The sequence below is a fragment of the Zingiber officinale genome, chromosome 7B, assembly GCF_018446385.1.
Source record: "Zingiber officinale cultivar Zhangliang chromosome 7B, Zo_v1.1, whole genome shotgun sequence".
NCBI classification, from domain to species: Eukaryota; Viridiplantae; Streptophyta; class Magnoliopsida; order Zingiberales; family Zingiberaceae; genus Zingiber; species Zingiber officinale.
The window spans coordinates 71,303,491-71,315,023 of NC_055999.1; the positions used below are offsets into that span (position 1 = coordinate 71,303,491).

The window sequence follows — 11,533 nt, forward strand, 5'->3', positions numbered from 1 at the left end:
TATGATGGTGCTTCAAATATGTCTGGAGAATTTAATGGCTTAAAGTCACTGATAATGAAAGAAAATCCGTATGCATTGTATGTTCATTGTTTTGCTCATCAACTCCAGCTAGTGGTTGTAGCTGTTGCTCAAGCAAATCAATATGTTTGTGATTTCATGTGGATTGTTGGTTCGATTGTGAACACATCTGCATCATCTTGCAAAAGGGCCGACAAACTTCGACAACTTGAACATGACAGAAAAGTTAAACTTCTTGAAAGATGAGAGATTAGTTCTGGTAGAAGACTAAACCAAGAAACTAGTCTAGCTAGACCTGGAGATACACGATGGGGGTCTCATCATTCAACTTTATGTCGTATTGAACAAATGTGGCCATCTGTTATAGAGGTTCTTCAAAATTTAATTGATGATGGTGATCGTTCTTCTAAGGGTTTAAGTAGAACTTTGGTTGAAAGAATGGAGAGGTATGAATTTGTGTTTATTCTACTATTGATGAAACGTATATTGACAATCACAAATCATTTGTCAACCATTCTACAAGAGAAAGATCAAAATATTGTGAATGTGATGCATTTGATCAATAATGTGAAATGCAAATTGCAAAAGTTGAGAGATTCTGGATGGGATATTTTACTTAAGGATGTGAAGAAGTTTTGTAACACTCATTCCATTGAAATAATTAATATGACAGATAACATCAACAGCCGTAGTCGTTTGAAGAGAGATGGAAAAAATGTTAATTTTTATCTCTACTACCATGTTGAAATCTTTTGTGAGGTAACTTTATAATTCTTTTTTTGTTTACCGTCAATTAAATTCTTTTAAACAGTAACATATTTATTAATTTTTACTTTTGTTATTTGATTTTTAAATTGTAGGTTATCAATATTATTCTACAGGAGATGGATAGTCGTTTCTCTGAAACAACTACAGATTTGTTGATTTATATGTCATGTCTTGATCCTAGGAACTCGTTCTCTAGATTTGATGTACAGAAATTAGTGCGTCTGGCTCATTTTTATACGGATGATTTTTCTTGGAGTGAGCATATGTTGGTTGAACAAGAGCTTGAAACATATATTGATGACGTCAGATCAGATGAACGGTTTGAAGGCATTTCAGATTTGGGAGCTCTTGCAAAGAAAATGATTGAAACAATGAAGAACCGTGTGTTTCCTTTGGTTTATCGGATGATTGAGCTAGCCTTACTTCTTCCAGTTGCTACTGCAATCGTTGAAAGAGTGTTTTCGGCAATGAATATTGTCAAAACAGATTTGCGAAACAGGATTGGAGATGAATGAATGAATGATAGTTTGGTAGTCTATATCGAGAAAGATGTTTTTAATACTGTCGACAATGAGCCAATTTTATAGCGTTTTCAGAACATGGAGTCTCGAATAATGCAATTGTCACGTATTTGTTAGTAGATTGCTTTAATATTTTAATATTATTGTACGAGTTTTTTTCATAATATTGTACTTTTTTCTCCTGTATGCAGTATGCCAAGTTCTTTTAAAATATTTTTTAATACATAGAAGTTATTAACTATTCAAAAAAAAAATTCGTTGCGCTTAGATCGTGGCCGCCCCTCCATGATTAAATTCCTCGATCTGCCACTAACGCAAACCAAATGCGTTTTTCATTTTCTCAGAAAATGAAAACAGAAAACAGTGTGGAAAATACAAACCAAACGCTCTCTAAATATTAGATTGATTCTCAAAAATTTTATGTTGGTCAACGTGTTTAATCAGCTTCTTCCCGTCGGGTGTTTGTGACTCGGTCAACTTTGTTTTGCTTAATCAAGAAATCCAATATTTGTTTATCATATTAGTTCAATTCTTAGTCAAGTTGATCGTCTAAATTTTCAACTTGTTTAATCATATTTCCTCTTCGTTTTTTCTCCAGCTGCTGCAATTGTGGAGGATATTAGTTTTATTATTTTTTATAATACAGGTGTTGGATTTGCTCGATTAATTCCGGAGGTGTTGGATTTTACTCGATTAAGGTAGATGACCATTTCTTTGATTCGTGTATCAGGTAAATTCAAATCACAACTTAAACAAAATAAAATTGTGTAGCAATTCATAAATGGGTGAAAATAATTTTGACTATTTATTTGAGCTAAATGAATCAAACATGAGAGGAAACTGATAAATGTATAGACATGGAAAGAAAGGGCCAAGACAAGAAGCCACCCAGATCGTTCAAGCCACCCCATGACAAACACGTACTACTTCTGTATCTGGTCCTGTAAAATGAATGATCATCACCATTGGCTTAGTATTATCTTGGCAAATTGAGGAACAATAAATGGAATCTGAATATTTTAAAGATTGACTGTTGAATATGCATGAGTTTTGTTTCAAATTTACCATTTAAGTGGACCAGGGAAAAACCTTCCATCTCGAGGATTAGCCTAGACAACTAAATTTTTTAAAAAAAAATTGTCATCAAAAGTGATTTATGATGAGAGCTAAAGATCAGTAAAGGAAAAGTGGAAGAGCTTTAAATCACGAGAGACATAGATGGAGACCCCTCTTATTAAAAAATTTTGCTAAACCACTTTGTTCCTTCACTTTCAAAGACCCCACGTAGCAAGCAAGATCACATCTAACTTGTCTATTAGTTGCCCATGCAAGAACTACTTCAACTTTTGAAAGTTCTTATCGTTCAATGGGAGAGTATAGAGCTAAGTATTCGAGAGTCAAACCGATCGATCTCCATACCATATCCCAAGTACAAACTTTACTCGTTCCTGTTCTCTTCGTATTCTTGAAATTCTTATCGACAAATTACGTGGAAAGTTGTTCGCAAAGTCTAAATGCAGCATGAGCTTCGGTACCTAAACAGTTTGCTTCAAAGCAACAAGCATAACCACTGACCTACACAACTATACAAGTCATGAATGCCCCTCACCTTATTAATTGCTTGCAAGGCTCAATTATCATTATTTTTAATCACTGACTGAATTATTTCACTATTCCTCTCTAATGCTAAAATATGTATTTTTATCATTATGAATTATCAGACATTTTAATAATAAAATCCAAACGATAGGGAAAATTTTTTTATATTAATTTAGAAGTATTTTGTAAGTTATCCTATTGCATGACCTCCTTTGTAGTCCTTATCATTCCATTATATTATTGCAATCTTATGAACATGCTCCATTATTCAATCCTTGTTGCCTTTGGTTGGTAATTATTAAATGGAGGGCATGTGTCTCACGTTGGCATGAGGGTTAGGAGTTTTAGATTAGTTCTTCGATATATACTGTATCAGATTAATTAAATAAACTAAATTTGAATAACTTGTTAAAGTGTTAAACTAAACACATAAGATTGTAAATCAACAAATAGACTCTAAAAATAAAGCTGAATAATCAACTAAACAACCTTATAGACATAAAAATTTCAAATAATTAAATAATTTTAAATTAAAAATTTGATAATAACTAAACAAATCAAGTTCAAATTTATAAAAAAAAATCAAATTATATTTATATAACCATTTCAACATCTTAATTTATTTTAAGTTCAATTTAACTGAGGTCGACTTAGGCATCTTACAAACAAACTTGAACAATGTAAAGTTTGATTTGGCCTATCTCAATCCATAAAGATGAAAAGGGTAAAGGATAAAATTTAAAATAAAATAATTTAGTAGGATAAAAGTCCAATGACATGAATAAATTATTTGATGTGGTTAGATTTATAAGAAATTTTGGTTAAAAATATTTGACGTCCCAAAATAACTTAGTTTATTTTGATATTGTGAAGTTTTCAACATTGTCCATAAATAAACATCATTTACATTTCCACACTTGAAGTTTTCGCTGACGTGTCTCTATTTAAAACGTTACCAATTAATTGTTCACATAATCACATTGCTAATTCGGAGGCGGTGGCGCACGAGAGCGGATATGTACCAGAAAACGCGATATATTAGTTTATAGCGAAGGATCGGAATCAGACTCGGTCCACTTAACGCGTTACGATGTGACAACTGTCGCGACTTCCGCGTACGTAACGGCCGTTACGTTCCCTGCGCCGAGTCCGACTGCTGTACCGATAAATGCCGCCTATCTTCCTTCTCTCTCTCTCTGATTTTTTTTTCCCTTTTTTTTTCTTTTAAATTTGCTTTTACCTTCGCGTTCGCTTCTCCCCAATTCCCACCTACTCGTCTCTCTCTCCTCCTCTTGGCCTCTCTTTGGATTGCCATGTTCCGGGAATTTTGATTTGTTCATGGTCTCCGGTGTCGATTTAGCTGTGGTCGCATGAGAAGTGAGGGATCGGAGAGGATGGGGGACGCCGGGAGCGGAAAAGGAGGTGCTTGCGCGGAGGAGAGCGTCGGTGGCGGGACCGACGTGCGGAGCTCTTCTGGCCCCGCGGCAGAGGCGGCGGATCACCTTGTCGTGATGGTCCACGGTATCCTCGGCAGGTTGGTGTTTACTTTCCTGATCCCGCTGGGATTGTCCTCCGTTTGTGTTGCTTGATTTATCGTTGGTTCTGTTTGGATTTTGGCTGGATTTGATGGTGGTTTTCCGGGAAGAACGGGTTTTTTTGGGGGCAATGGCGTGTGCTGTTGGCAGGATGAATTGTTGTGATGTGACTTTTGTTGCAATTTATCCTTGAAATTGTTTGTTTTGTATGCCTATTGAACTTGAGTGGCATGCTGATGCGACTCTCTCGGGTATTCAGATATGTAGATGGAGAATTAAGGTTGGAATCTCTGCTTTTTTTAAGAAAAAATTGTGGCCTATGTACTCCAGTTTTCTTATGCATTGGTGCATGAATCGGGAAAAGTAACTATACCAAGCAAAGAAAATTAAGATCGAAATTTGATATGGCACCTAATTGGATCTGGTGGACTTTATGAGCAAAAACTTATGATTTGGCATTAGGAGCTGTTGCAAGGCTCCAAAATTCATATCTAGTTGGATTCCATAAATTATTTGGACTATGTAGTCTAAAAGAATTAAGTAATGACTAGATTACGTTGCCAGAAAATTAATTACATTTAAACTGCTAAAATTATTAATTTGGAATTATATATGGTTATTGTCATTGTTGATTTCGCTTTTCAACTGAACTATTAACTTCATCTGTAACCATCCCTTTCTAGCTACTCTCTCTTATTCTCTGTGCTTCAGAGTTCTGTTCTTTATTAAGCCAATATTTAATGCCACTGGTTGCAGTCCTGCTGACTGGAAGTTTGCAGCTGAGCAGTTTGTTACAGAACTTCCGGATAAAGTGATAGTTCATTGTAAGTCATTTACTTTCAATATTGCTGCTTATTTTAATTTCCATCCTTCATATATCTTATTTTCTATGTAATGATGTTAAAAAGGTGCATTTTTTGCACAATCTCTGATTGTTAACTGCGCTGTAGAAAATTTGCGATAGCATTAACTTTTGGATCCTAGTCCAAGAAGAAATTAGGAGAGTCAAAGTTAAATTTCATTTCTCTCGTATGTCTTGTTCTGCAAAATGAGATGATGTCTGCATAGTAGTCTTCCATCATAGGCCAAAGTCCAACATATATCTGATCATATGCATAGCTCCAATCAGACTTAAATAACCAATCAGTGATTTCAATTTCAAAGAATCAACCTGACTTTCAGGCCTAAAAAGTGAAGCTCTTGGTAGATGAAGTTTTTCACCTCTCCTAACTGCTTACACTTTTGCAAACAAATGACTTCTTTTACTTATTAACCAGTTGGATGGCAAGTAATATAGATTTTAAAATAGGAGAGCGCGATCCCAATGCTTACCTCCTGCCATTGCAAATTTATGATAAGATTAGTTTATGTGGCCTCGAATACATACAACAGTAATATTTTTAAATTACAATGTGGCTTTGCATGTCCCTTGCAAATGCTGGTAAGTAGATATTATATTTTTAAGTGGCCTTAATTTGCAAAGAAATGGTTTATTTGATTACTTTTACATTGTTTGCTTTGGTCAAATTGATACTAGTTATTAATAATCATTAATTCAAAAACACTACTCGTTTTATAGATTAATGAAATTTCCTAGAAATTAGCAAAACTTCTTTCTATGTTCTCCTGTAAGACTATTATTTTGGTATAATGGTTTTCTTCTTCTACATATTAGATATGGTTGTTATCTGTTTTTTTATTACACATTTTCCTTGTCAACCATATCCTAATGGAGGTGCCAACTAGCTCAGTGGGCATGATCTCTCTAATGGGGTTTATCCTTCCTTTCTCCTTGGAAAATTTGATTTGACCTTTCTTCCTCAATTGGAAGGTAGGATCAGTCTGAAAGACAACTGTCAATATAAAGGAGCATGCTTGAACAGTATGATCTGATGATTAGAAATTACTGTAATTATGTGGAAAGTACGGACAAGGTGGAATGGTTCCCTATGCACTTGAAATCCTGGAAACTTGCATTAATTACTTGTGTTTTATGCGCAGGCTATGTATTCACATATCTGTTTTTTGTTTGTAGGTAGTGATAGAAACATGAATAAACTAACATTAGATGGTGTTGATGTCATGGGTGAGCGATTAGCTGAAGAGGTCAGTTTCTCTCATGGTTCTTGCAACCATTAATTTTTCAAATTCTGATGCCATGTTATCTTAACACACTTAAACAGGTAACTGGAGTGATCAAGAAATCGCCAAATCTGCAGAAAATCTCTTTTGTTGCACACTCAATTGGAGGATTAGTTGCACGTTATGCAATTGGGAGATTATATAATCCTCCTAGAAGAAAAACCCAGGAGGACACTCTGTGTGATGTACGTGATGATAGTCAAAGTGGTACTATATGTGGTTTGGAAGCTATGAATTTCATCACAGTGGCTACACCTCATCTTGGTTCTAGGGGAAATAAACAGGTCCACTTTTCATACATTTACCCAACTTTTGAACTTTCATGCGTTCTCAATTCTTGAGATATATGTGAATTGAACTTGTTTTGTGATTGAAGGTTATCAATCAAAAAGTGGTAAAGTGGTATGACAATGGAAACCAGTTGTGAATAGACAAAATATGTTGATGGTTCCAATTATTTTGATTTTTTTTTATAGTCTACCATGGAGAAATTACTCAAGAATGGTCCTCTTCTCTTGTCTAGCAACCATTGTATCTGCATTCTTCTACAAGGTTATGAAGTGTGTATCTGTAATTGGATATAATCAGCATCTTAGAAACCTACCAAATTTCTATGTTTAGAGACATTATGTCGAATAATGTGATTTTTTCTGGATCTTTTTTGTTAGTGCCCATAGCATAGTGCAAGGACCATCTAAGATGCCTTCATTTAAAGTTGTCATTGAGTTGCAAGTTAAGTAGAATCCAAACGTATCATCATCATCAAATGATTCACTACCTGAATCCCTAATCAGTAATTACCTCATCTCACCATAGATCGATCCATTTTCTTCTTTTCTCATACTAGAAAATGTGTTTTATATATATATATATATATATATATATATATGAAGCCCAGACACACAGTAAGAAGTTTTCAGTGATTATGCGAAATAGGTTTAAGAGATAAGCACCATAGAACTACAAGCAAGATAGCATCTAAACTCAGTTATCTCCCTACTCCTATGTGGCTTCTTGATAAGATTCCAAAGTCTTTCTATGGTGGGGGAGAAATGTCCTTTATGTTGCCTCGTTGACTTAATGACTTTGCCAGTATTTTAGATGATATAAGTTCTGACATCTTTTCTGTAAGTATTATGTATAAGCTGGAAATGGCACTCATAGTTGGCAATGTATATCTCACATTACTTTATCATTGATCTTGACTTTTTAGTGTATCATATTAATTTCATTCAGGTCCCTTTCCTTTTTGGGCTCACTGCTATTGAAAAGGTTGCTTCTTGTGTTATTCACTGGATATTTAGAAGAACTGGCAAGCATCTTTTTCTAACTGATAGCGACGAAGGAAAGCCTCCATTGTTGCAACGAATGGTGGAGAATTGTGATGATCTTCATTTTATGTATTTCCTTTCTTCGCCTTGCCATATCTGTTTCGATGTCATTAACTTTGCAATGCATATTCCTGGTAGCATGATTATATTTCATCTACAGGTCTGCCCTCCAAGCTTTTAAACGGCGGGTGGCTTATTCAAATGTTGGCTATGATCGTATCCTGAGCTGAAAATTCTTGGATGTAACTATGCAATTTTCATATCATCATGGTCTGAGACATTTTATTTCATTATCACGTGATTTTCCTGAACTAAGTGATTTCAGATATAGTAGGATGGAGAACATCTTCTATTAGACGTAACTCTGAGTTGCCTAAAGTACCATCCCTTTAACAATCATTTCTCAGTGAGTTACTTTGTCCATTAACATTTAGTTATTAACTAGCTTTATTAAATCTTCTCTCCAGTGGGAGGATCCATTGAGTGAAAGATACCCACATATTGTACATGAAGAATATACTGCAGGGAGCAGAAATGATAAGTGTACTAGTGATTCCCTTACGGACAGCGATTGTGATGTACTTGAAGGTACTTATCATTTAATCCTGTAGATTAAATAAACTTTGTGTGTTAGGACTTAGGAGTCAGTTCCAGTTAATTTCTTTTAAGTATCTTACTTGTTAGCACTGATAAGCTTGCATTCTCTACCAGTCTTTAAAAGCTTCATTTGCCAGTCATGCTTGTGACTTCCCTACATTTCCCATAAACTTGTCCATTATCATGCTTTTTCAAGCTGTCTCAACTGTTATTCTAGTGGTATGTCGACAAGGCCCTGGTAGTGGCAGTGCTGCTTAAAAGTCTTAGGATCAATTTGAGCTTCATCACTGGGGTTTATCCTTTCCTTTTTCATCAAAAGAAAATGGAAAAGCAAATAAGTGGGATGCCTATAGCAAAGATTCCAACGATACGAATTAGTTAGAAGTATTCTCAGGCTGTTTCTATGGCCAATTTGCTTTTTTGAAAAACAATAAGGACCTTGTGAGCCCTCATTTTCATTGATCATTATTTGCCATCAACATATACATCCATGAAATTGTCTGTTAAAGCCCAAAAGAGAGCTTATTCCAACTCAAAATGCATATTTAAGAATTTTTGGTATAATTAAAGGTGAGAGTTTGACTTAGGTGAAGACTCTCTTAGTATTTAAACATATTTAATAAGAACATGAAACTACAAGGCTAAAGTTTTTCTTTTCGTTTAACAATGCCTACTTTGCTTTTTAACTTCTAACTCTTCTTTTCATCCATCTATATGGATTGCACTATTTTGCTTGCAGAAAAGCTAGTAACAGGTCTCACACGGCTGTCTTGGGAAAGAGTCGATGTAAGCTTCCACAACATCAGCATCCAAAGGTTTGCTGCACACAGTGTCATTCAGGTCCTCCACCTCTGAACCACATCTACTACCTCGTCCCTATTTCTCGCTATCTCCATACATTTCCATTTTTTAAAAAAAAATCTATTAATTTCAGGTTAAGGATCCATTCACGCATTCGGAAGGTACAGACGTTATACAACACATGATGGATCACTTCCTCACTTGAGGGAGGCAGAGGAATTCTTCTTCAGGTGGTATACATTGATCATCATCCACTAGTGGATCCATTGGATACACAAGGTGGAACAAAGAGCAGCAACAAGAACATGAAGAACAGGTAGCAGCAAATCAACTTGAATCATTGAGCCTTACCATCACTTGAATCTCTTCTATATTCTTCACTGGCAACTGTGTAATATTTCGATACGATCCTTTGTATAATCTGTTTATTTTTCTTAGCACTCAATATACTCATGTTGTATAGCCACTGGCGATGACATTTTTTGCTCGTAGCAGAATGGAACTGGAATGATTCATAATTTTCATTTCAATATTTAGACAGACAACTTGGAATCTTACATATATTTTTTCCCCATATTTTCACTATTATTTAAAATATTTTTTCAACTTTATTTTCACACAAAATACTTTTTTTTTTCTTTTCATTTCCTTTTGTTTTTCTTTGTTATGGATTAGTTAGCCATATAGCAGCCAGATGACGTCATTAAGGACAGGCATCAGGGGCGTCCGAACCATTGGCGCGGTTGCAGCTGTCCACTCCCCTCTTGGAGTTCGATTCATCGAGGTAGTGCTGGTAGACGTAGGACGCGAAGCCCCAAAACGCGATCCCCATCGCCACGGCCTTCGCCGCGTCCATCTCGTCGCCGAAGACCGCCACCGCCGCCAACGGCACCAGCGCGGTCCCCACCGTGCAGGTCACGTTGGCGAACAGCGCCGACGCCGCCTCCACCAGCGCCACTAGCCCCACCGCATAGAGTTGCCACGCCGCCGCGGTCCCCACCAGCGCCATCACGTACCCCGCCCTCCCCCCTCTCCGGAACCGCTCCATCTCCTCCCCCACCCGCCTCCACTCCCCGCTGGCCCACAGCCCTGCCACAGCCGCCGCCGTCGCCGCGGTGCTAGTCCACACCTCCATCTCCACCGCGGCCGCCCAAGTCCTCGCCTTTATCACCCTCTCGAACGAGAGCTCCATCAGGGACAGCGTGAGCGCGAAGAGCGCGGAGGCGGCCAGCGCCAGCGCCACCCCCAGCCGCCGCTCTGACCTGGAGGCGTTCGAAGCGTCGGACTCGGATCCGACGGCGACGAGCACGGCGGAGAAGGTGAGCAGCGCGACGGAGTTGAGGACGGGCGGGGTGAACCTGTGGGCATTGAGGAAGTAGGAGGAGACGGCGTTGAAGGCCAGCTGGGTGGCGCAGAGGAGGGAGAAGGTGGAGACGGGGAGGTAGAGGAGGGCGTAGGAGTACATGAGGTTGGAGGCGGAGATGAGGAAACCGAGGGAGAGGTAGATGAGGGCGATGTCACGGCGGCGGGCGGCGGAAGGTGGCGGCGGCGACTTGACGCGGAGGGAAAGGAGGCAGAGGAGGGGGAGGCAGAGAGGGGCGCCCGCTGATTGGACGACGGTCGCCAGCCACTTGCTGCGGCCACCTCCGTCGAAGTAGAGCCGGCCGAGGAGCGTTCCGGCGCTATGGGTCACGATGATGACGGAGGTGGCGACGGCCACCATGATCTGCCATTTCCACCGAAGCACCGCCGCCATCTCTTCGAACTTGGAAGGAGGGCGAGCCATGGCAATGCGAATCCAATTTATAGTCGAGAAAGACGAATTAGCTTTTTGCTAGACGCAACCGACAATGTCCTCCCCGAGCATCGTGCCTTTTGCCGGCTAACCAAGAACCTAACCGTCGGCTGTGAGCTCATGGTTTACTCACGCACACGGCACACGGCACACCATGATAGATACCTACAAGCTTATAGCTACCTTTCTCTTGATCCCTTAGTCATGAGTTTTTTGGCCCTGCTTGTGAGCCATTCATTCACATCACAAAGTGGTAGCAGCCCTTGCAAAGATAAAGAGAGAATCAGTGATGCTGGTAAAATCAGAGTTCGAATCTGAATGATTCTGAAAGTCGACCTCTCACTAAAAGCGACGGCCACTGTCGCTGCTTGATGGCTAAATTTAGTTAGTGATTATATTTTTAATTGATCAAAATTTTATATTTTA

The 11,533-nt window shown here is 38.3% G+C and overlaps 3 protein-coding genes across 3 annotated transcripts; 2 read left to right on the forward strand and 1 right to left on the reverse strand.

Moving 5' to 3' along the window:
* Positions 1-366: 366 nt before the first annotated feature.
* On the forward strand, positions 367-1,301 carry LOC122004423 (zinc finger MYM-type protein 1-like). The gene is made up of 2 exons (XM_042559314.1): positions 367-777; positions 879-1,301. The coding sequence occupies exons 1-2, from the start codon at positions 367-369 to the stop codon at positions 1,299-1,301; spliced, it is 834 nt and encodes a 277-aa protein (XP_042415248.1).
* A 2,794-nt stretch (positions 1,302-4,095) lies between these two features.
* On the forward strand, positions 4,096-9,842 carry LOC122005971 (lipid droplet phospholipase 1-like). The gene is made up of 10 exons (XM_042561243.1): positions 4,096-4,440; positions 5,198-5,265; positions 6,477-6,547; positions 6,625-6,867; positions 7,820-7,983; positions 8,075-8,130; positions 8,240-8,292; positions 8,382-8,502; positions 9,251-9,351; positions 9,446-9,842. The coding sequence occupies exons 1-10, from the start codon at positions 4,277-4,279 to the stop codon at positions 9,515-9,517; spliced, it is 1,113 nt and encodes a 370-aa protein (XP_042417177.1). The 5' UTR covers positions 4,096-4,276; the 3' UTR covers positions 9,518-9,842.
* Positions 9,843-9,866: 24 nt separating this feature from the next.
* On the reverse strand, positions 9,867-11,098 carry LOC122004424 (probable purine permease 11). Its single transcript, XM_042559315.1, has one exon. It carries the CDS (start codon positions 11,096-11,098, stop codon positions 10,016-10,018), a length of 1,083 nt encoding a protein of 360 aa, XP_042415249.1. The 3' UTR covers positions 9,867-10,015.
* Positions 11,099-11,533: the final 435 nt, after the last annotated feature.

What these genes read in the sequence shown, in the direction of transcription:
- LOC122004423 (XM_042559314.1), top strand. Translation starts at nt 367, where the DNA reads ATGTGGCCATCTGTTATAGAGGTTCTTCAAAATTTAATTGATGATGGT. An exon ending in ATGTTGAAATCTTTTGTGAG is followed by an intron (nt 778 to 878) that starts GTAACTTTATAA and finishes TTTAAATTGTAG; the next exon opens with GTTATCAATATTATTCTACA.
- LOC122005971 (XM_042561243.1), top strand. Translation starts at nt 4,277, where the DNA reads ATGAGAAGTGAGGGATCGGAGAGGATGGGGGACGCCGGGAGCGGAAAA. An exon ending in TTCAAATGTTGGCTATGATC is followed by an intron (nt 8,131 to 8,239) that starts GTATCCTGAGCT and finishes AAGTGATTTCAG; the next exon opens with ATATAGTAGGATGGAGAACA. An exon ending in GTAACTCTGAGTTGCCTAAA is followed by an intron (nt 8,293 to 8,381) that starts GTACCATCCCTT and finishes TCTTCTCTCCAG; the next exon opens with TGGGAGGATCCATTGAGTGA.
- LOC122004424 (XM_042559315.1), bottom strand. Translation starts at nt 11,098, where the DNA reads ATGGCTCGCCCTCCTTCCAAGTTCGAAGAGATGGCGGCGGTGCTTCGG.